This window comes from Chiloscyllium plagiosum, unplaced genomic scaffold (assembly GCF_037043375.1).
Source record: "Chiloscyllium plagiosum isolate Xiang-an unplaced genomic scaffold, Cpla_swu_hap1 HiC_scaffold_43, whole genome shotgun sequence".
In the NCBI taxonomy this organism is placed as follows: domain Eukaryota; kingdom Metazoa; phylum Chordata; class Chondrichthyes; order Orectolobiformes; family Hemiscylliidae; genus Chiloscyllium; species Chiloscyllium plagiosum.
Window position 1 is genome coordinate 11898487 of NW_028270181.1, and position 23247 is coordinate 11921733.

General features: G+C 44.4%; 1 protein-coding gene across 16 annotated transcripts in view; it reads right to left on the reverse strand.

Annotated features, from left to right (window-relative positions):
* The window catches only part of zmiz1a (zinc finger, MIZ-type containing 1a), a 445305-nt gene that overhangs the window by 149930 nt on the left and 272128 nt on the right, over positions 1-23247 (reverse strand). For 15 of the 16 annotated variants that reach the window (XM_087982374.1, XM_087982371.1, XM_087982364.1 and 12 more), the window contains one exon: positions 3722-3827. In XM_087982374.1, coding sequence (XP_087838500.1) covers positions 3722-3827 — 106 coding nt within the window. Of the gene's footprint in view, positions 1-3721; positions 3828-4030; positions 4074-23247 lie in introns of those variants that run through there. The other variant, XM_087982379.1, reaches the window with a different exon arrangement.

Below are 23247 nucleotides of genomic sequence, written 5' to 3' on the forward strand. Positions count from 1 at the left end.
TGAAGGCATAGAATACCTGCCTGCTCTCTATCCACTGACCTTCCCTGTTACAAACCCTTAATTAAATTTTCTTCATGCACAACAAAAAGAAGTGAATGAATTTTCATGTCACTGATTCTCCCCCCTATTCCTTGCAGGTTGATGGTTAATTAGACTTCATAGTCCAGAGATGTGTAGGTTAGGTTGAATGGTCTTGCTAAATTGCCCGGTAGTGTCCAGGGATGAGATTAGATTCTCTACAGGCCCTTCTGCCCAAAAGGTCCACACCGCCCCTCCGAAGGGTAACCCACCCAGACCCATTTCCCTACCCAACATTTACCCCTGCCTAATGCACCTAACACCATGGGCAGGCTAGGTGGGTTAGCCATGGGAAATGTAGAGTTACGGGGACAAGATGGGATGCTCTTTGGAGGTTCAGTGCAGACTCGCTAGGTCGAATAGCCTCTTTCTTCACTGTCGGGTGCCTGAGATTCTAAGTGGTAACAGGAATCTGGGTCTGTGAACGTAATGTGGCACCCCTCCTCGTTTTTGGCTTCCTCTCCCTTTCTCAGTTTTAGGTTCAATCCTGAGTGTTGTACCGGGACGGAGTCTTCAAATCCAACTGGCTCTCCTCAGGTAGGCCTTTTGTTAAACCGGCTGCAGGTGTTGGACATAGCACAGATATCACTGCAATGCTATGGCCCTTCTATTTCCAGGTTAGCTGAAGACACGAGTGGAGGAAGCTGCTTGTCTGTGGAAGGCATCGCAGCTGAGTTCCATTCTGATCTCAGACAAAGTCCAGATATACTTCCCAGCTGCTGATGACTAGATAATGATCAGGAGCAGGAATTCTGGTGAGACGTTATGTTGAGTTTGCCCCAGGACAGCTGAGCCAAGAGCAGTGAAAAACAAGCTCCCCAGCAGAGAGTAACCACCGCGATGCAGACTGAGAATTAACCTGGAGACTGTCCTGGTTGGAATGATTCCAAAACATCAAATGTAGTGAATGTCAGAAAATAAAAGAACTTTTTCCCAGACTGACTCATTTTATGAGAAACATAATGAGTACTGGATGATGGAAATGACATTTACATTCACTAAAGAGCCAATCCAGGTGCTGAAGTCCATGGACTTTTATATTTGATCACAGAGGACATGGGAGTAGCTGGCTGGATCCATCCCCAGGTGCTCTTGTGAAGGTGGTGGTGAGCTGCAGCTGCTGTCCATGTGGTGTACAGGAAGATGGAAAAAAAATCGATTGGGACAGAGGGACACTGTACTTGGATAACCACACCAGGTGGCAGTCAAAGAGAACCCGTGCAGTAGATGGATTGCTGCTGAACACGCAGCAAAGGGAGGGGGTCAAGCTGCAAATTCAAGGAATAGCAATCAAACATTGTGCAGGGCAAAGGCTGAGCAACAAGAATCCTCAAAGAGAGGAGTGTACGTCGTTCCCAGACTGGTAGACTGTACAGTCCCACTGAGCCACGAGTTAATGGGAGTTTCCACTCAATTGTCAATCGATATGGTTAGTGCCCTCAGAGCTCTGTCACCTCTGGCTGGCCAATGATCATGAACAAGGGGCACTGCCTGATGACTGACATCACTGAGAAATGGTTGCGGAGTTTGCTGTCTTTGCTTCACAGGCATTCGACCAAGTGGCTAGAGTAGAACAGGAAGTCCACGTTAGTTTTGGACGGTAAGACTGTGCGCCAAGCTCACAGAGCGAGGACTGTGGGTTTGATAGGGTTTGCCGAATTCGTTTTTACCTTCAGGTCATTTTTTATATCACCCATCTACAAGGAGCAGACCGACTTAGAACATATAATGTTACAGCGCAGTACAGGCCCTTCGGCCCTCGATGTTGCACCGACCTGTGAAATTAATCTGATGCCCATCTAACCTACACCGTTCCATTATTATCTAGATGTATGTCCAATGCCCTTAACATTAGCGGGACTACTACTGTCACAGGCAGGCTATTCCACACCCCTACTACTCTCCAATGAAGAAACTACCCCCGATATCTGTCCTAAATCTATCACCCCTCAATTTAAAGCTATGTCGCCTCCTGCTAGCCATCACCATCTGAGGAAAAAAGGCTCTCACTGTCCACCCTATCTAACCCTCTGATGATCTTATACATCTCGATTAAGTCACCTCTCAACCGTCTTTGCTCCAATGAAAACAGCCTCAGTTCCCTCAGCCTTTCCTCATACAACCTTCCCTCCACACCAGTCAACATCCTAGTAAATCTCCTTTGAATCGTTTCTAAAGCTTCCACATCCTTCCTATAATGTGGTCACCAGAACTGTAAGCAATACTCCAGGTGCAGCCTTACTAGTGTCTGGTACAGCTGAAGCATGACCTCATGGCTCCAGAACTCAATCCCCCTACCAATAAACACCAACATACCCATATACCTTCTTAACAACCCTATCAACCTGAGTGGCAACTTTCAGGGGTTTATGCACCTGGACACCGAGATCTCTCTGTTCATCTGCACTGCCAAGAATTTTACCATTAGCCCAGTACTCTGCATTCCTGTTACTTCTTCCAAAGTGAACTACCTCACACTTATCTGCTTTAAACTCTAGCTCTGCATCTTATCTATGTCTGTCTGTAACCCACAACATCCTTTGGCACTATCCACAACTCGGCCTACTTTAGTGTCATCCACAAATTTACTAATCCATCCTTCTACGCCCACCTCCAGATCATTTATAAAAATGACAAACAGCAGTGGGCCCAAAACAGATCCTTGCAGCACACCACTAGTAACTGAGCTCGAGGATGAACATTTCCCATCAACCATCACCCTCTGTCTTCTTTCAGCCAGCCAATTTCTGATCCAATCTGCTAAATCACCTTCAATCCCAAAACTCTATTTTGTGCAACCTTATGGTTCTACCATATGGAACCTTATCAAACACCTTACTGGCGCGAACAAATCAATTAATTGAACAGAAAAGCCTTCATCCACTTGTAGATGGGTAGCTGTCAGTGAGATAAGATGAATCAACCCAAGGTCGTGAAACAAACTCAATGAGTCTTCATGCAAAGTGTGCTTTCAGTAGCTGTGCATGTATGACTGTGTGCCTGTATGTACACCTGTCAGAGAGTTCATGTCTGAGGGAGGCAGACAGGAATGTAGGGGGGAAGAGAGTGAGTGCATGCATGTTTGAGCGAGACAGAGAGAGAGAGAGCGCGCGGGAGAGAGGGAGAGGGGGAGAATGCGGGAGTGTGCGGGGGGCGCGCCTGAGAGAGGGGGCACGAGAGAATGTGCGAGAGAGTCTGCGTGACAGCGCGGGGGCTGTGTGAGGTGCAGTGTGGTGGGGTGTGCCAATGTGGTTACATTCACAACACCCAATGGTAGCACCATCACCGCATGTGCTGATGTGACCAAGCAAGTTTAACCAGCAGATTATTTGGGAAGTATGACATTCCATGACCATCCGATTGGTCAAATCCTCCAAAATCTAGAGCAACCAAGGGTCGTACCATCTCAGGACTTGTTCACCATGTCAGCAATTTGATCCACGGAGACTTGAAATGAATGGCACACAAGAGAAGGGATGGCTCCATTTGAAATACAGATCAGTCACTTTACAAAAAGCAATGTATATTTTCCTGTTTTAAAGCTGGTTGAGTTTAAGGGCGTGGAGGGTGTTGTGGGAGGAGGAGCAGTGTTTGGAGGAGGTAACCTCCTGATTTACAGCAAACACAAGCACTTTTTTCCTACCTGCTGATTTTGGAGTGAACTTGTCTCTGTTTGCAGCACATACAGCCAGCAGCCTGTATCCAAGATCCAAGTCAAAGCCTTGTTGCGCAGCTACCCTGCTGACAACCTAGAGCAGAAACAAAAGCACAGCACACCATTAACTCAGAGTTCCACATAGCAGAGCATAAGGCGAAAACAAAACTGGGAGAAAGGGGGCAATTGTGTCTGCCTCATCACAACTGCTTGACTTTGGAGCAGTCAGAAAGAGAGAGTGCGAGCAAACAGATGAAGCTCTATAATTTTTTTTTGACACACACACAGTCCTCACACCTTTCCTTCCCCGGGCTCTTTTGTGTTTTAAGCTGCCATTGAGTATTGCCTTGATTCACAGCAGTGAAGAAATACTGTTGTAAAGTAAGCTTCAGGCTTGCAACTCTCACACAAACTGGGCTCGTAGCCAAGTCTGAGCAAACACTCCCTCATTTTCTCTTGGCGAGTCACATTTAATGGGTTCATCATTAACACATCCTGGTTTCGGGTGAGCACTTCAAGGGCTCAGGAGCCAGTGTGTGCAGGAACCTTCTGCATTGAAGGAGGGGCTTTGAAAGACAGACACACACATTTTTGATTCAAACCCCCCCCCACCACCCACTACCCCCAATCCTGACTGTTCAAGTTAACCCTTTTTCTGGAGATCTAGCATCACGACTTTTGTTAGGCATCTCAAATTTCCGTTGGGTCCCCACTGCAGACAGAATGCGAGGAGCCAGTTTTATAGTCTTTTAGTTGATAGTCTTTTAGCGTCTCCAATGGGATTTACACGGCGGCAGGAAGATAAATGAGGGGATTGATAGTGGGAGGTTCCTGCCCTCTGAAGGCTCCATTTTCTGGGCACTTTAGGACAATAGAACACCACATGTTAACTGGTTCAACAGTGTAAAGCCAACACAGCCTGTTCAGTCCTGGCGTGATCTGTGATAGCACTCTAATCAGAAGGTTATGGTTCCTCCTCCCACTCTGGGGACCATACACAAAACGTAGGCAGACACTCCCAAAGCAGTGCCCACGGAGTGCTACACTGTCGCAGGGACTACATTGTTCTGGATCGGAAGCTCTGTCTACTCTCCCCGGTGGATGTTAATGGCTCACACAGCGCAATTCTCAACGTGGAGGTGGTGTTGGACTGGGGTGGACAAAGTCAGAAGTCACATGACACCAGGTTATTGTCCAACAGGTTTATTTAAAATCACAAGCCTCGCCTACAGAAGGGTTACCCTGATTTCCTCACCTCCTGATGCTGCCTGTCTTCTTTTGGATTCCAGCATCTAAGGTTTTTTACCTCTTGTCTGATGAAGGGACAGCGCACCGAAAGCTTGTGATTTCAAATAAACCTGTTGGGACTATAACCTGTTGCGTGACTTCAGACTATGTCCACAATTCTAAAGGAACAGGAGCAGGGGATGTTCTCCCCAGTGTCCTGGTCAATATTTGCTTCTCAACTGGGATCATTGAAACCAGATGATCTGGTCATTAATATCATTGCAGAATGCGGAACCATGCTGTGCACTGATTGGCTGCTTTGGCTCCTACATCACACCAGTGATCACAGCCAATTAAATTCCCTTCCTCTAAAAGAGAAGGAGCTGTGTGGCATTTGGAAGGGACAAAATAACCCTATCATTCCTCTGCTCTTTCAAAAATAAGATCTTAAACCTTCAGGAATATTTGTCAGTGATACAAATTAGACTGAGCTTGAGCGACTATTTACAGTTAGCACCCTTCATTCAAAATAAAGAGCTTAAGTCTTTAAAACAATCACATGACTGTGACAGACTTTTAATCCATAAGGGAATTAAAGGATTCTGGGAGAAAGGCAGGAAAGTGGAGTTGAGGATGATCAGATCTCATGGAGTGGTGGAGCATACTTGATGGTATTCCTATATCTTAAGACCTATTAATGGTCCTTTTTGGCTACATAGCCAGCAAAATGGGGAGAACAGAATTCTCCTGAGGCTCTCTAAAGTCCATCTGGGAGGGGAGATGAAGCTTCACTTTGACACCTTAAATCAGGTCCAGTGTAGACTTGGCGATGGATATCTTCATCTCTCAGTGTGCAAACTGGCTTCAAACACACTCACGTCCTGCACCTTATTTGGATATTACTGTTCTGCTGAAGACGTATTAATACAAACTGCTCCTGTCGAAACGGGTTAACAGCCTCCTGGGCTGCGAGTGCAGATGGTTCTAGAAACCATCTGGGCAAAATCTGACCCACCACATACAGAGAAAGTCACCTTCTTGTAACAACCCCATACAATAAAACGATGACCCACCCCATACTGCACTCCACACGCCCCCCCAGATCACCCCAGCCCCCACCCTGACAGACACAGGGCAGGACCTCTGAGTCATTCCCATCCCAATTGGGGAAGAACAACTCATTGACCTATAGAACAGTTCTGCATGTTCTGATGTCCGTACAACACTGTATCTGAAGGATTGCAGCTCTGACAATGCAGTGCCCCCTCTCAACACTGCTCCAGGATCGTCAGCCGAGATTCTGTGCTCAGTTCTCTGGCGTGGGATTTGTCACTATTTGTAAACAATGGCTGATACCAGGACTCAATGAGCCAGAGAGTCATACCACATTTAATTTACTCGTTTACCTGTCAATTAACTGGCTGGTGACATTCCCCTTAAGTTACCAAGAACTGGGGCATTCAAACAGAGACTAATAAGCCCCTAATTCTCACTCCCCTTATATATCTTTCTGCCAATCCAACTGTATATGCATCATTACCTCAGTAAAAGAACGTGAATGTGACACCTTGAATTTCATGGTGAACCTACAGACGTTTAAGATAACTAATAGCATGAGTCTTCAACAATGCCATATCTCAGAAAACAGGGTCAGAAGTCACACAACACCAGGTTACAGTCCAACAGGTTTATTTGAAATCACAAGCTTTCAGAGCGCTGCCCCTTCATCAGGTAAAATACCTTCACCTGAGAAAGGAGCAGCGCTCTGGATAAAATCGATATGGAACGGATGTTTCCTCTTGTGGAGCATTCTAGAACAAGAAGGGTTATTATCTCAGGATAAGGGGTAGCAAATTTCAAACAGAGTTGAGGAGAAACTACTTGATTAGATTAGATTAGATTGCTTACAGTGTGGAAACAGGCCCTTCGGCCCAACAAGTCCACACCGACCCTCCGAAGCGCAACACACCCAGACCCATTCCCCTACATTTACCCCTTCACCTAACACTATGGGCAATTTAGCATGGCCAATTTGCCTAACCTGCACATTTTTGGATTGTGGGAGGAAACCGGAGCACCCGGAGGAAACCCAAGCAGACACGGGGAGAATGTCTGTGCGGAGTTTGCACAGTTGCCTGAGGCGGGAATTGAACCCAGGTCTCTGGTGCTGTGAGGCAGCAGTGCTAACCACTGTGCCACCGTGCCTCCCAAAGGGTTGTGAATCTGTGGAAATTTGCTCCCCCAAAGTGCAGTGGATGCTGGGACAATGAGTAAATTGAAGGCAAAGTTACCGATTGTTAATTGGCAACGGGTTGAAGGGATATAGAGAGAAGACAGGAAAATGGGAGTGAGGCACATATCAGCCATGATCAAATAGCAGGGCAGACTCAATGGGCCGCATGGTCTAATTCTGCTCCTATATCTTACGAGCTTATGAAAGCTTGTGATTTCAAATAAATCTGGTGTCGTGTGACTTCTGACCTTGGCCACCGCAGTCCAACACTGGCACCCACACATGCAGAAAACACTTCCTTCTTCAGAATGTTTGGAATAATATGTCTGCTCTCATCCTCACTCTCCAATGTAGAGAATGTAAACATTGGTGTGAAGAGACATTTAGAATTAGACAGTATGAGCAATTAAACATGAAACCTTGTGTATCGCTCCCTAGCAGACTCCCTCTGCTGGTACACGTGTGTATAATAGCCTCAAAAGGCAGAGTGAAAGTTTCCATGCATTATAACTGGTGCTCAAGGTAATGAAACTGCCAGCCTGAAGCATGATGTGTTCCTGTTTTCTTTTTGATTGGCACACAACAATGGAAACTTGTGTTCGGTACAGAGCAATAAGTACAGAGCAAACTGGAAATGTGATGAACAGACAGGAATCAAGGAGTCCCCGGAGCACCAGACTGAATTAATGATTTTATTACTGCGCAGGGGGGAGTTGTTTACAGACAACTGTTCTTTTGTTGTTAAAAAGCAAAAAAAAATGTAGGTGTCATGCAGTTGAAAACATTAAATAAAAACTGAAAAAGTGCAGATGCTGTAAATCAGAGAAAAATAGAAATTGCTGGAAAAGCTCAGCAGATCTGGCAGCATCAGTGGAGAGAAATCAGAATTAATGCTTACGGTCAAGTGACCTTCCCTCAGATTCACAAGTTCCTGATCTCTGTCTCAGTAATCTTTCCTTTCCAAACAACCTTTCCACATCTACTCTGTTAAGTCCTCAAAGAAACTTGTATCTTTCAATAAGGTCTTCTCTCATTCTTTGATTTTCCAACAAATACAAGTTCAAATCTACTCCTAAGATACTTTCTTCATACCTAGTATCAGTCTAATGAACCTTCTCTCGACCACTTCCAGTGACAATACATTTTTCCTGAGAAAAGGGGCTTAATGCTGTACACAGCATTCCAACAGTGCTCTGATTTATGCCGTGTATTGATTTAACAAAACCTCCCTATTTTTATATTCATTCCTTTTAAAATGAAGGCCAATATATCATTTGCCTTCTCCAGTACCTGCTGAAATTGCATGCTAGCTTGTGTTACATAAAATGAGAACCCCAGTTCTCTGCAGTCTTTCTCCATTTAAATAATATTTATTTCCTCCATTCTTCCTGTCAAAGTGCATAACTTCACATTTCCCCACATCATATTCTATGTGCCAAGTTCTTGCCTACTCAAGGTCATACAGCATAGAAATAGACCTTTCAGTCCATGCCAAACATAATTCCAAACTAAACTAGTCTCACCTGCCTGCCACTGGCTCATCTCCCTCCAAACCTTTCCTATTTATGTATCTATCCAAATGTCTTTTAAAGAGATCCACCACTTCCTCAAAGTTTATTCCACATGCAAACCAACCACCATGTTAAAAAAAAGGCTCATGTCTTTTTAAAATCTCTCTCCTCTTACTTTAACAATGTGCCCCTAGTCTTGAAACACCCCATCCAGGGGACCATGAACTCTATTTATACTTATTATTTTATAAACTTCTCAACCTCCTAAGCGGCAGTGAAAAAAGTCCCAGCATATCCAGCCTTTTTTTCACAACTCAAACCTTCCATATCTGGCAACATCCTTGTGAAGCTCATCTGAACCCTCTCTCGCTTAATAATATCCTTCCTGTAGCTGGGCAACCAGAACTGGACACAGTACTCCAGAAAAGTCCTCACCAAAATCCTGTACAACCTCAACATGACTTACCAACTCCTATACTCACTGACCTGAGACTGTTTCTGATGGAGGGCTCTTGCCCAAAACGTCGATTCTCCCGCTCCTCGGATGCTGCCTGACCTGCTGTGCTTTTCCAGCACCACACTCTCGACTCTGATCTCCAGCATCTGCAGTCCTCGCTTTCTCTCAGCTTAGACTATGGTCAGGATTTTTCACTTATTGCAAAAGTGTAAATCCAGCTTCACTGATATTCATGGTTTTTCTCCCAGTGGGGCTCAGCATCGAATGGACAACTGGATTCATTGCAGTAAAAAGATCATGTTGATTGCACAAGCTGATGGATATGGAACGTAAACGCTAGCACAGAACTGCCGAGCCAACCGGCCTGTAGCTGTCTGCTATATGACAAGCTGCAGAACATAATCCACTCTCTCTGGGTAAACAGCCTCTTCCTTACACTGTTTGCACTATCGCACTTCTCACTATTAGAAAAGTCAAGGAAAGGGATATCAGGTTGGCATGGATGAGATGGACCGAAGGGTCTGTTTCCATGCTGCACATCTCTATGACTCTTTGACACTGTCCCACATGTCTGCAGTTTGCTTCCTTACATTTCAGGAAGCAACACTCGTGTCAATTTCGGCAGTTAGCCAAGGAGATAAAAGAGACCTGTCTGGGCAGAAAGGGAGTCAGGAAGAGTCAGGAATAAGTAAAGCCCCAGGATGTTAGAGATGTGAAAGGTTCAGTGATGTTTTAAAAAGGTAAATCTCTGAATAAGCAATGAAATATGCACTGTTTGCACAATCTTGTTCTAATATATACTACAGGGGATTGAAAACTGAAGCAGAAACTAAAAAAGTAGGTTTATTGCTATGTTCATATTTATCCTCAAGCTCCAAAATCCAAAGAGATTAGGGATCTTCACCTGTGCCTTTGGTCTCTCTGACACTGCTGGTAAAGATTTCATCGCTTCCCCACTGTCACGATCTCCTCTGGCCCATTCTTATTCCTTCCCACACAGAAGAAAAAGAAACACTATTTTTCTCATACTCCAAGGTCTTCATTAGCCGTGTTTACTTTGAATTTCGGTGGTGTACTGGGGCTGCTGGCTCACAGTAGGTCTGTAATCATCACTTTGGCTTATACTGGGAAATGGCGAGGAGCGAAATACAATAGTTAAGCAGCATCTGGTACGAGAAAATTTGCTGGGTTAATGCTGGAGTTGTTTAAACCAACTTTGAGAGTGGTTTGTAACACAGGAATTATGGGCTTAGTAGACGGTCATTATTAAGTCATAGAATCCCTGCAGTGTGGAAACAGGCCATTCAGCCCACAGAGTTCACACCAACCCTCCAAAGAGCATCCCACCCTGAGCCACTACCCCTACCCTGTCCTATCCCTGTAACCCTGCATATTTCATGACCAATCCACCTAATCTGCACATTTTGTAGGAAACCGGAGCACCCGGAGGAAACCCACGCAGACACGGGGAGAACGTGCAAACTCCACAGCGTTACCCGAGGGTGGAATGGAACCCAGGTCCCTGGCACTGTGCGGCAGCAGTGCTAACCACTGAGCCACCAGGCTGCCATAGTTGAGACTGAGTAAGACATTTGCAGGTTTCAATCCAGGCGCTTGAACACGGTATCATGTTGTCACATTATATACGCTACGTTATAACAGTGGCCACATTGATAAGGACTTCAGCGGCTGCAAAGCAGGTTAGACCAAGTCCTGAGGTTTTCAAAGGCTTCATGCAGACGCAAGCACTTTGTATTTTTTTTTTCCTGAGTACAACATGAATGTCAAGTTGCACTTATATAGCACCTTTGATGTAGTAAAACTGTCCCAAATTATATCACACAGACACACACAAAAATATGAGGACAAGTGGCAAAAAAGAAGCTTGTTTTCAGGGATGAATAAAAGGCAGAAAGAGAGAGAGAGAGAGAAAGAGAGTGTGTGAGAGAGAGTGTGTGTGAGAGAGAGAGAGAGTGAGTGAGAGAGAAAGAGAGAGAGTGTGTATGAGAGAGAGAGAGTGTGTGAGTGTGAGTGTGAGTGAGAGAGAGAGAGAGAGAGAATGTGAGAGAGAGAGTGAGAGAGAGAGTGTGTGTGAGAGAGAGAGAGAGAGAGAGAGTGTGAGTGAGTGAGTGAGTGTGAGAGAGAGTGTGAGTGTGAGAGAGTGTGAGAGAGTGTGAGAGAGTGTGAGAGAGAGTGAGAGAGTGAGAGTGAGAGTGAGAGTGAGAGTGAGTGTGAGTGAGTGAGTGTGAGTGTGAGAGTGAGAGTGAGAGTGAGTGAGAGAGAGAGAGACTGAGGAAGAGACTGAGGAGGTTAGAAAAGGAATTCCATAGCTTAGGGCCTTGAAAATGGCGGAGTGATGATAACCAATGCTGCAGGAGAGGCCAGTTTCACCTTCTCTCAGCTTAATGTTCTCTTTAAAAAAAACTACTTTCAGTCAATGTGGTGGGGTGGAAAAAAAATGTTCAACAGCTTCATTGGGCCAGTCCAACAGCCATCTGTTTTCATTAAATGGAACTGACATGGACCATGTTGCTTTCATTATACCTCTTTCCTCAACAGATTAAAATGATAACATCTCTTACATTTTGAGATTGATTTAATGATAAACTTATTTGGGCGACTGACTGCGTCAGCTAACCAAAATGTGCTCTTCAGTCATACAATATGTACAGAACCCCTTGAAATTTTTCACTTATTGGGTAACAGAAATGTGGAAAGGAAGTGATGATTAAAAAGAAAAGACAGGCTTGCATTTGTGTGCAGCCTTAGGATGTTGCAAAGCAACTTACAGCCGACAAAGTATTTTTGAAGGATAAAGCACCATTATGTAATGCACGTTAAATGTGCAAGACACACTCCTGATTCATTCTTATGTACAAAGTCAATGATCCGGTCACCTAAGTTAGTTAAGTTTGCTTAGAAGCACTTTGGGGAAAGTTGACGACTAATACCAGAAGGAGGAGTGCTGTCTTATGAGGAAAGGTCACTCAGGGCAGGCCACTGGAGGGTGAAAGAGTTAAGAGTTGACTTTATCGAAACATAAAAAAGGGTCTGAGGGGTCATGACAGGGTTAATGTGCTTCCTCAAGAGAGAACCTGGAACTATTAGGCTTGAAGAGATTGCCCATTTAAAACAAGAAAGGATTCAGAAAAGATTTACATTGATTTTCGAGGGTTTGAGCTATAGGGAGAGGCTGGATAGGCTGGGGCTGTTTTCCCTGGAATGTCAGAGGCTGAGGGGTGGCCTGATAGAGGTTTATAAAACCATGAAGGGCGTGGTTCGGGTGCATACCTGAGCTCATTTTCCCCAGGGTAGGGGGTCCAAAGCTAAAAGGCGTAGATTTAAGGTACGAGGCGTAATATTTAAAAGAGACCTAAGGGGCAGCTTTTTCACACAGTGGGTGGTGCCAGTGTGGAATGAGTTGCCAGAGGAAGTGGTGGAGGCTGGTAGAACTACAACATTTAAAAGGCATCTGGATGGCTTTATGAATAGGAAGGGTGGGGAGGGATATGGGCCAAGTGCTGGCAAATTGGAGTAGATTTGTTCAGGATATCGGGTCGGCATGGACAAGTTGGACTGTAGGGTCCGCTTCTGTGCTGTACATCTCTAAGAGAGGGTTCCTTTTTCTTTTCAAAGTGCCTTAGTTATCACCTTCTTTTGAAGAAGAGTCTTTGAATAATTTTACAGCAGAGGCAGACAGGTTCTTGGAATGGGGGTGAAAGGTTATCTGGGTAGGTGGGAATGCAGAGTTAAGACTACAGTCAGATCAGCTATGGGTTTACTGAAAGGTATAGCAGGCTCAAAGGACTGAGTGGCCTACCTTGCTTCTAGCTTGTAAATATTACACTGTCATACCAGCCAAATGTTGTCCTTTCATCCCACAGCATTACTGCACTTCTCTCTCTCTCTCTCTCTCTCTCTCTCGGGCAATTATGGATGGGAAATAAAGGTTAGCTTAACCAATGATGATCAAATCCCACAAACGAATGCTTTTACATGTACTGACTGAGAGGAATGAAGAATCATCTCAAATTCAGCCACTAGCTAGTGCAATTGAGCAGTGTTGTATTGACTGGTTGCACCATGACACAGAAACAGTTTTGCTTATTGTCACACAGAGAATTATTTTAAACAAGGTATAAATAGCGTTAGAGTCATAGAGCTGCACAGCATGGAAACAGACCCTTCAGTCCAACTCGTCCATGCCAACCAGATATTCTAACCTAATCTAGTCTCATTTGCCAGCACTTGGCCCATATCCCTCCAAACCCTTCCTATTCACATACCCAGCCAGATGCCTTTTAAATGTTGTAATTGTACCAGCCTCCACCACTTCCTCTGGCAGCTCATTCCATACACGCACCACCCTCTGCATGAAAACGTTGCCTCTTGGGTCCCTTTTAACTTTTTCCCCTCTCACCCTAAACCTATGCCCTCTAGTTCTAGACTCCCCCACCCCAGGGAAAAGACTTTGTCTATTTACCCTATCCATGCCCCTCATGACTTTATAAACCTCTATAAGGTCACCCCTCAGTCTCCAATGCTCCAGGGAAAACAGCCCCAGCCTATTCAGCCCCTCCCTATAGCTCAGATCCTCCAATCCTGGCAACATCCTTGTAAATCTTTTCTGAACCCTTTCAAGTTTCACAACATCCTTCCAATAGGAAAGAGAACAGAATTGCATGGAATATTCCAAAAATGGCCTAACCAATGTCCTGTACAGCCGCAACATGATCCCTCAACTTCATTACTTAATACTCTGACCAACAAAGGAAAGTATACCAAATGCCTCCTTCACTATCCTATCTACCTGCAACTCCACTTTCAAGGAGCTATGAACCTGCACTCCAAGGTCTCTTTGTTCAGCAACACTCCCCAGGACCTTACCATTAAGGGTATAAATCCTGCTCTGATTTGCCTTTCCAGAATGCAGCACCAACATAAAACCTGACTGCCAAAGCTTCTATAGGTATGTGAAGAGAAAAAGATTCAAGACGACAAATGAAGGTCCCTTACAGTCAGAAACAGGGGCATTTATAATGAGAAGTAAAGAAATGACTGACTGGCTAAATACATAATTTGGTCCTGTGTTTTGCATCATTTAAAAGGCATCTGGATGGGTATATCAATAGGAAGGGTTTAGAGGGATATGGGCTGCTGGCAGGTGGGACTAGATTGGGTTGGGATATCTGGTCGGCATGGACGGGTTGGACCGAAGGGTCTGTTTCTGTGCTGTACATCTCTATGACTCCAAACTCCATCCGCCTCTCCTCAGCCCACTGGCCCATCTGATCAAGATGCCATTGTAATCCGAGGTAACCTCCTTCACTGACCAGTACACCTCCAATTTTGGTGTCATCTGCAAACTTTCTAACTATACCTCCTATTTTCATATCCAAATCATTTATATAAATGACGAAAAGTAGTGGACCCAGCACTGATCCTTGTGGACTCTACTAGTCACAGGCCTCCAGTCTGAAAAACAACCCTCCACCACCACCCTCTGTCTTCTGCCTTTGAACCAGTTCTGTATCCAAATATCTAGTTCTCCTTGTATTCCATGAGATCTAACCTTGCTAACCAGTCTACCGTGAGGAACCTGGTCAAATGCCTTACTGAAGTCCATATGGATCACATCTACCGCTCTGCCCTCATCCTCTTTGTTACTTCTTCAAAAAACTCAATTAAATTCATGAGACATGATTTCCCATGCACAAAGCCATGTTGACTATCCCAAATCAGTCCTTGCCTTTCCAAATACATGTAAATCCTGTCCCTCAGGATTCCCTCCAAAAACTTGCCTACTACCAATGTCAAGCTGACTGGTCTATAATTCCCTGGCTTGTCTTTACCACATTTCTTCAATAGTAGCACCACATTAGTCTTTTGGCAACTCACCTGTGACTATCGATGATACAAATATCTCAGCAAGAGGCCCAGCAATCACATCCCTAGCTTCCCACAGAGTTCTAGGGTACACCTGATCAGATCCTGGGGATTTACCCACTTTTATGCATTTTAAGACATCCAGCACTTCCTCCTCTGTAATATAAACGTTTTTCAAGATGTCACCATCTATTTCCCCACATTCTCTATCTTCCATGTCCTTCTTCACAATTGGAAAAAATCATTTGCATTTATACGTGCAACTTATGACCTCAATGTTTCAAATTGCTTTCGTAGCCATTGAAGTTCAGTGTGAAAGGTAGTTGCTTCTGTTAAAAAGAAAAGAAACAGGACCCGAAACGTTAATTCTGGTCAGAGGATTAGATAGGATAGACAGTGAAATACTTTTTTCTAGGATAATGATGTCAGCTTGTACGAAGGGACACAACTATAAATTGAGGGGTGATAGATTTAAGACGGATCTCAGAGGCAGGTTCTTTACGCAGAGAGTGGAAAGGGCGTGGAATGCCCTACCTGTTAATGTAGTCAACTCAGCCACATTAGGGAGATTTAAACAATCCTTGGATAAGCACATGGATAATGATGGGATAGTGTAGGGGGACAAGCGGAGAATAGTTCACAGGTTGGCGCAACATTGAGGGCCGAAGGGCCTGTTCTGCGCTGTATTGTTCTATGTTCTAACTCTGCTTTCTCCCCACAGATGATGCCAGAGGTTCTGATGTTCTCCAGTTTTTGAGTCACTTTTGTCATGTAGGCATTTAACAATATTTTGTACCAAGAGAGTCGGTTCCATTGGCCACTGCATACAACCCAGAATATTAGTGAAGGTTAACAAAGGGTTTGATTTTGCAACTTCCTCCAACACTTGAACAGAGAGTGACCCAACACACACTCCCTGTAACCAAGCAGCATGATTACGGGCAGCACAATGGCAAGCACTGCTGCCTCACAGCGCCAGGAACCTGGGTTCGATTCCAGCCTCAAGTGACTGTGTGGAGTTTGCACATTCTCCCAGTGTCTGTGTGGGTTTCCTCCCACAGTCCAAAGATGTGCAGGTTAGGGTGGATTAGCCAAGCTAAATTGTCCATAATGTCCAGGGATGCGCAGGCTAGGTGGGTTAGCCATGGGAAGTGCAGGGTTACAGGGATAGGGTAGGACAGGGAGGATGCACCTTGGGGGTCAGTGTAACTGGATGGGCTGAGTAGCCTACTTCTATACTGTAGGGATTCTACAAACAAAGATACTTATGCTGAGCACAACCTTTGTGTTTTAATTCTATGTAACCGTGTAACTCAAACTGAGCTGATTAACTGCTGGCTTGCCTGAGAGTCAGATGTCTGTGGATTGGAGTTCCATTTCAGGAGTTGTTCCTATAATCTTCCTCTGTAAGGTGTGCAGCTTTGGTCTCCCTGCCTAAGAGGGGATATACTTTCTATTGAAGGAGTGCAGCAAAGGTTCACTCGAATGAATCTGGGATTGATAGGATTCTCCCCATGAGAAGGCATTGGTTCAACTGGCCTTGTATTCACTAGCACTTAGAAGAACGAGAGGGGATCCGATTGAAAATTCTAACCGAGCTGGACAGACTGGATATTGGGCAGATGTTTCTCCTCCCAGGAGACTGTAGAATCAGGGGTTTATAAGTCTTGACCATTTTGGATTGAGATGAGGAAACATTTCTTCACTTAAACAATGGGATTCATTGCCACTGATTGCTGGTTCCCTGAGTATATTCACAAAAGAAGTTTATAATTATTTTTTAAAAGAGTTTAAAGGCATTGAGAGGTTTGGAGAGACAGTGGAAATTTGGCATTGAGATAGATGATCAGCCATGATTATACTGAATGCCGGAGTAGACTTGATTGACTTAATGAGCTGCTCCTGCTCCTAGTTTCCACATTCACGCCTCTGAATGCTGGTTGTTGAGAGACTGCTACGTTATTGTTCAAAGCTCCATTTTTTGGATTAACTGTAAACTGAAGTCCTGCCCACTTATTGATTTGAATGTACTGTGGCACTGTTCAAAGACATCCAGGGAGCTATCATGATGTCTCGGACAACATGTCTTCATTAATCAAGAGACATTGTGAAAGTTGCCGTGGAAACATTAAGTCTTTGTTTTCAGATTCAAAGCTCAGGGGCTAAACATGGAGAGTAAGGTGGTGGGGCAAACAAACAAGGACAAACCCATTGACAAAATTCCTGAAATGGGAATATGGATGCAAAAATGATAAAGCAAAGTTCTGAAGTGGCAGAATGATGGAATGAGAGATCAGAGCATGCACACACACACACTATGTTAATCTGTGATAAGCATTGATTCCATAAATGCCCTTTGGTTAATGCATTGTCATACAAAACCATAAATCATCATAACTCTAGCAGCAAAGGCAATAAAAGCATTTCTCCCCCCAGTCCCCAGGGTGAGAAACTGTTATGTTAATTCTTCAGTGCACTTAACAATGGACTTCACACATAAAAGCTACATTGTGATAATTGGAAGGTAAACGAATCAATCAGTGGAATCCTTTGTAGTTCAAATATAATTTGACTTTCAAGAATAATTTTATCTCTAGATCCACTGCCTCCATTCTGAAAGATGACTGTACTCCCCTGTCATGAAGCAACCTTGTGACTAAAGGCAAGTCATTCAGCAAATGCTTACAACTCTACTGGGACAGGATTCTAAATAAGATGATAAAACTAAACTATGATCTGCTCAAACAGTGCAGCACAAGTTTTACCCTTTAACCCAAAAAGTTAATAAGATGATACCTGCTGCTATTGTGGGCAGTGGGGTACTGGGTTTGCTCATCCCTTATACGAGCGTTTTATGTAGCTACATACTGCCTCAAGATTGGAAGCCAACTGCAATGATTGGGTGGAGTAATGGTGCGGATACAGACAGGAATGTCAGTCCAATAACCTGTGAATATTCCTATGCCAAGATCCGCAGATGTACCCTGGCAGCTCAAGCAAGGTAGACAAGAGTAACCCAACACCTAATTGCACTCAGCAACAAGTCAATCGTCTCAATAGGGGGCAAGAAATGAAACAAAGTAGGGCTATGCCCATATCCTCATTCCTGATGAAGGGCTTATGCCTGAAACGTCGAGTCTCCTGCTCCTCAGATGCTGCCTAACCTGCTGTGCTTTCCCAGCGACACACTTGTCTCTATAGCCATAAGTGTTCACTCTTAATGGAAAAAGACCAGCTTCTGGAATGAGGAGCAGCCCATTAAGCCTATCTGCCATTCAGTACAATCATGACCTATCCTCTATGTCAATGTCATATTCATGCTATCTCTGCAAAACTCTTGATGCTTATAAAGTCTTTTGAAAAGCCTCTTGAATCAACAGACTCAGTATATGGATACATACAGGTTACAAAGAAAGGGAACCAGAAGAAGTATTTACACTGTTGGGTCTCGTCCAATTCAGATACTGTATCACGACTTAGCTCAACTCGGCTCCACAGGAAGTAAGTCTGACATTTAAGTGTGCACAGCTGATTCTGCTCCTGAATTCCTCCTCAACAATTTATAACACAATCTGTTAGCACGTTTGGCTGCAATCAGTGTTTTTGGCCATTAACCGAATACTTGGCGTTTTGCAGCCGTGCGAGGGGCACAGCACGTTTTCACCTGTAGTCATGGTTGTACGGTTAAGGCAATTGCTTGGAAATAGAGTGCATGGCGTCTTCCACAATGCTCTCAGCATTTCGGCACAGGCGATGTGGTGAATATTCGCTGCAGCTGTCCTTGCAACAGATAGCACGGCTCCCACTAAACTGTTTATGGTGAATACCACATGTATCTGCCTGGAAACATGTGCCACTGTTTCTTTCTCCGATAGAAAATCACTCTGCCAAAGATGTAGGCAAGGCATAAAAAGAAATGGGGATGCCTCCAAATCCAGCCTTAAGGTTCCTGACCATCGAAGCAGAAGCGAGAAGATAAGGTTTAGAACCAGCAGGGGAAATCCGGCAGGTTCCTCTAACCCTGACTGAAGGCCAGAATCTGACAAATGGACAAATTCTCTAGACCTAATCCGTTCGATAGCTCTCCCATAGAGTGCCTTGAGAGAGTTTTAGTTAGCTCAAGGAACTATAGAAGTGAAAGTTATTGTTGTAAACAGGGGGCGAGCATGTGGACATCAAAATGACCCCACTGACACAAAGTGCAAAGTGGGAACCCTGAAAATTGGACAATGAGAGAAATGGAGAAATCTTCTCCATTTCTCCCATCACCTCAACGCACATTTCTCTCGAGTATAACACTGTCATTCTCAATTTTAAATCCTTCCATTACCTCCTCTCTCCCCAATTCTGGTTGCCCCCAGCCCACGCTCTCTGATTTTAGTCTCTTGTCATTATCTGACTACAGTCACTCCAGCCCTGTGGCTGTGCTGTTAAGAGCCCAGCCCTGGTTAAAAGTGGAACTCTCGCTCTCAATGACCTGTTGTAAATCTTCCTCTGGTGCCTTGCCAGAACATCTCATTTGATAATGAAGTGACTGAGGACATTCCACTGGATGAAAGATACTACATCAATGCAAAAACTGTTGTTGTAACCAAATCATCCTAAAATGGTGACTGCTGTTGACTGACATGAAAGCTCACCTAGTTCAACATTCCCCTTTGAGGAAGCAAGCCTGACCTCCCTACATGGTCTGGCCTCCATGTGACTCCAGACCCACAGCAATGTGGTTGACACTTAGCTGCCCTCTGGGTAATTGGGGATACACAACAAACGTGGTCTGACCAACAGCGTTCATATCCCATGAACAAATTCTTAAAATAGGAGCAGGGGAATGACTCCTTAAACTGGACCTCTTCACTCTCCACCTTTTGAATTTGCCCACACTTTTGGCTCTTGTGCTGAGTCAGTCAGCCTGGTTCCAGTCTGTTAGAAAATATTCGACGTTATCCTTGACCAGAAACCCAGAAGTAGCCACCCTCTGGGTGTTTGGCTAATTGAGAGGGCTGACATGTCATTCGGACAGCATCTGTACTCCTTTCCACTGTATTTGCTGTTTATATATAAAATAATTGTTCACTGACAAGGTGGAGGGTTGGGGAAGAGAAGAAATCAATGAGTACTAATCTACCTTTACTATCTTTGTGTATTTTTTTCCGGTTGCTGTTGAGAGAGAGAGAGAGAGAGAGAGAGAGAGAGAGCAGAAGAGCGCACGCGCGTGAGAGCGAGAGGGTGATGTTAGAACGTGCATCTTCCTTCCCAGCTTGCACACGTATTGTTCAGGAGTGCCATATACACCATGCTGCTTTATCAAACAACACCATTAATTTGTACTTGGAGCTGCGCAGGTAATAGTTACCTGTCACAAAGAAGTTTAAGAAGCAAACTACCATTGACAGCTTTTCACAAAAACCCTGAGGCTGTGAATTTTCTGAACAGGCCACCTACGAGTTTCTTTTTACCTTTGTGTATAGAGAAGAGAAACTAGTCTGTGGCAGTAACAGAATAATAGTTTTTTTTAAAAAAAATGCTCATTAGAGAAACGCAGGGCTACTCAATAACTGCCCCTTCGATGGTGCTGTTTTTGGGGGTGACGGCTGAAGTGTCTACTCTGTTGCTTCTTGTCTGTTCCTGAACCAGAACCGGAGGCTCTCATTAGCATCCACCAAGAAAGGAGGAAATCTGCCGTGATTGGTTCTCCCATTGCGCCGTTTCTTTTTCCTCTCCGTTTCGTTTGCCGCAGGGGAAGGCTCATGCTCAATATATTCATCTCTGGCAGCTTCCACTCTGCCGTAACGTATTTAACTCTTGAAAAACGTGTGGGCCCATCCCATCCTTGATCAACCCTATCCCCGACCAACCACCCACAATGTTAGGCCACCCTGAGTAGTCAACCCAAGCCCAAAAGATAACATCACTTCTCAATACCTCTGACTAGCCCAGAGAATCTCTTATAACCTTGAATATTCACTCACGCTCAATGCTCCACTGAGTTCCTCTGCCTGTTTACAATGGATGTGACTTTGTGGCAGTAAAGCTGTGGAATATTGAGACTGCCTAGGAGACATTAAAACTGTTGAGGATGCAGACGATTTGAACAGTATGCTCTCCACTTATTTTACATAAACACATAATGAAGGTTCAGATCTTGGTTATAAAAAGGTTGGGATTATGAAAGGTTGGATCGCAGGAAGAGGAATCTATCTACCTCCATCTACCCCACTTCCACCTCTTTGAGGCAGAGTGCTCCAAAGTTTCACAACTCTCAGAGAGAAAAACAACTCTCAGTTGAGGGGTTGCAAATTCCTGTGTTGTTCTTTCATTAGGTTTCCTGGCTTAATTCGTAACACATCAAGGGTGCACAACAGTTGCTAGAGAAGATGTCAAAGGAGTTGGTAACCTGAGGGAAGACAGCACGAGGCGCATCTCCCTCAGGTCCATATCTGCTGCAAAATGAGTTCACGGGTCTATCACAAAGCTAAGGAGGTCTGCAGATGCTGGAGATCAGAGTCGAGAGTAACGAAGGGCTCCAGCCCAAAACGTTGATTCTCCTGCTCCTCGGACACTGCCTGACCTGCTGTGCTATCACAAAGCCAAGCCTCTCCCTCTCCTTGCTATCACGGCCCTTTTCTTACATTTTTCTTCAAGCTTACCTTGTCGCCTCCTGCTCCCCTAACAACGTTCATATCAAACAGACGACCACCCAGCTTCCCTTCCCGACACCCAAGCTGATGTTACAAATAATTCCACGTCCCTCCCATTTCAGAATCACCACTTCCTCAAAAAACTCACCCTGACCATTCAAACTTTGCAAACTTGACACTCACCTCCACTAGCCTTTGCTCTCCAAAGTTGCCATCTTCTTATCCAATGTTTATCTCTGCCACTATACCTACATTTCCATCCCTCCAAGTTTCTACCCTTCTGAAGCATCTCAGTGGCTCTAACTGACAAAACACATGTTGTGCATTAACCTTCTCGAGTTGTTGGTATAATTGACTCCGCCTTTTAGAAACTTCAGCAATACATCACCTCATCTGCCACGGATACACTAACAGTAGGGATGTTTGATTCCTTTTTTAAGAATGGGAGTGGAGCAGAGAGTTGATTTGTAGTTGCAATAGCAGGGTGCTGGAAATACTCAGTCGATGTGATGTCATCAACGGAGAGAAAACACAGTTAATTTCTCGAGTTGTTTATAAACTTCTTCAGAACTGGCAATGTGATGAGTTTCATGCTGTTGAGAAAAAGAGGGATGGGGTACAGAGGGAGAACAAGAGGGGAGTTCTGATAGGGCAGAAGGTGGAAAACATTAAATAACAGAGGCCTTGGAATAAAAGTTAATGGGAGTATTAATGGCTACAGTAATTCAGAACCTCAGGGTGAGTGCAATGGCTGAATAATGAACAACTGTGTCCGACATAGAAAACACTAATTTATATTTAAACTTAGAAAATGTATAGATTTTGTGGAAGTTTACTCAATTCAATAGTCAAAAGTGTCATTTCCCATTCTCTCATTTTTGATTACCTTGCAAGTGATTGGATCACTTTTTGATGACTTCAATATATGTATTACGACAGGGCTCGGCTATCAAAGTTTGAATTTTGTTTTATTATTTTGCACAAAGTAAAATTAAAACAGTCTTTGACAACATTACACATTACAACAGCACACATTACTTTAAGGAGAGAGCTGGGAGGAAGGGTTGATTACAAAGGAGATAAGATGATCAAGACCCTGATAACGATAAACCGCTCAAGCCTAACCCTGTTCACAACATCAACAAACACAACATTGGTTGCAATCATCTGAGCTAGATTATAAATGCTTAGGGCTTGGTCACGAGGAACTTTTGGAGGTGGGGGAGGGGCCAGAGAGGTCAGCATTTATCACCCACACTCAAGTATTCACAACCAGGAAGAGGCTGGACAAATAAACTTTTCCCAATGGAGGGATTGAGAACACTGATTGACAAAAAGAGAGATGGCAACACAAGGAAAAGCTTTCTCACCCGGCAAGTGATTTACAAGGATGTTGCAGGGGGTGGAGGGTTTGAGCCATAGGGAGAGGTTGAACAGACTGGGGCTGTTTTCCCTGGGGCATTGCAGGCAGAGGAGTGACCTTCATAGAAGTATATTAAATCATGAGGGGAAAGGATAGAGTGAATAGCCAAGGTCTTTTCCCCAGGGTAGAGGAGTCC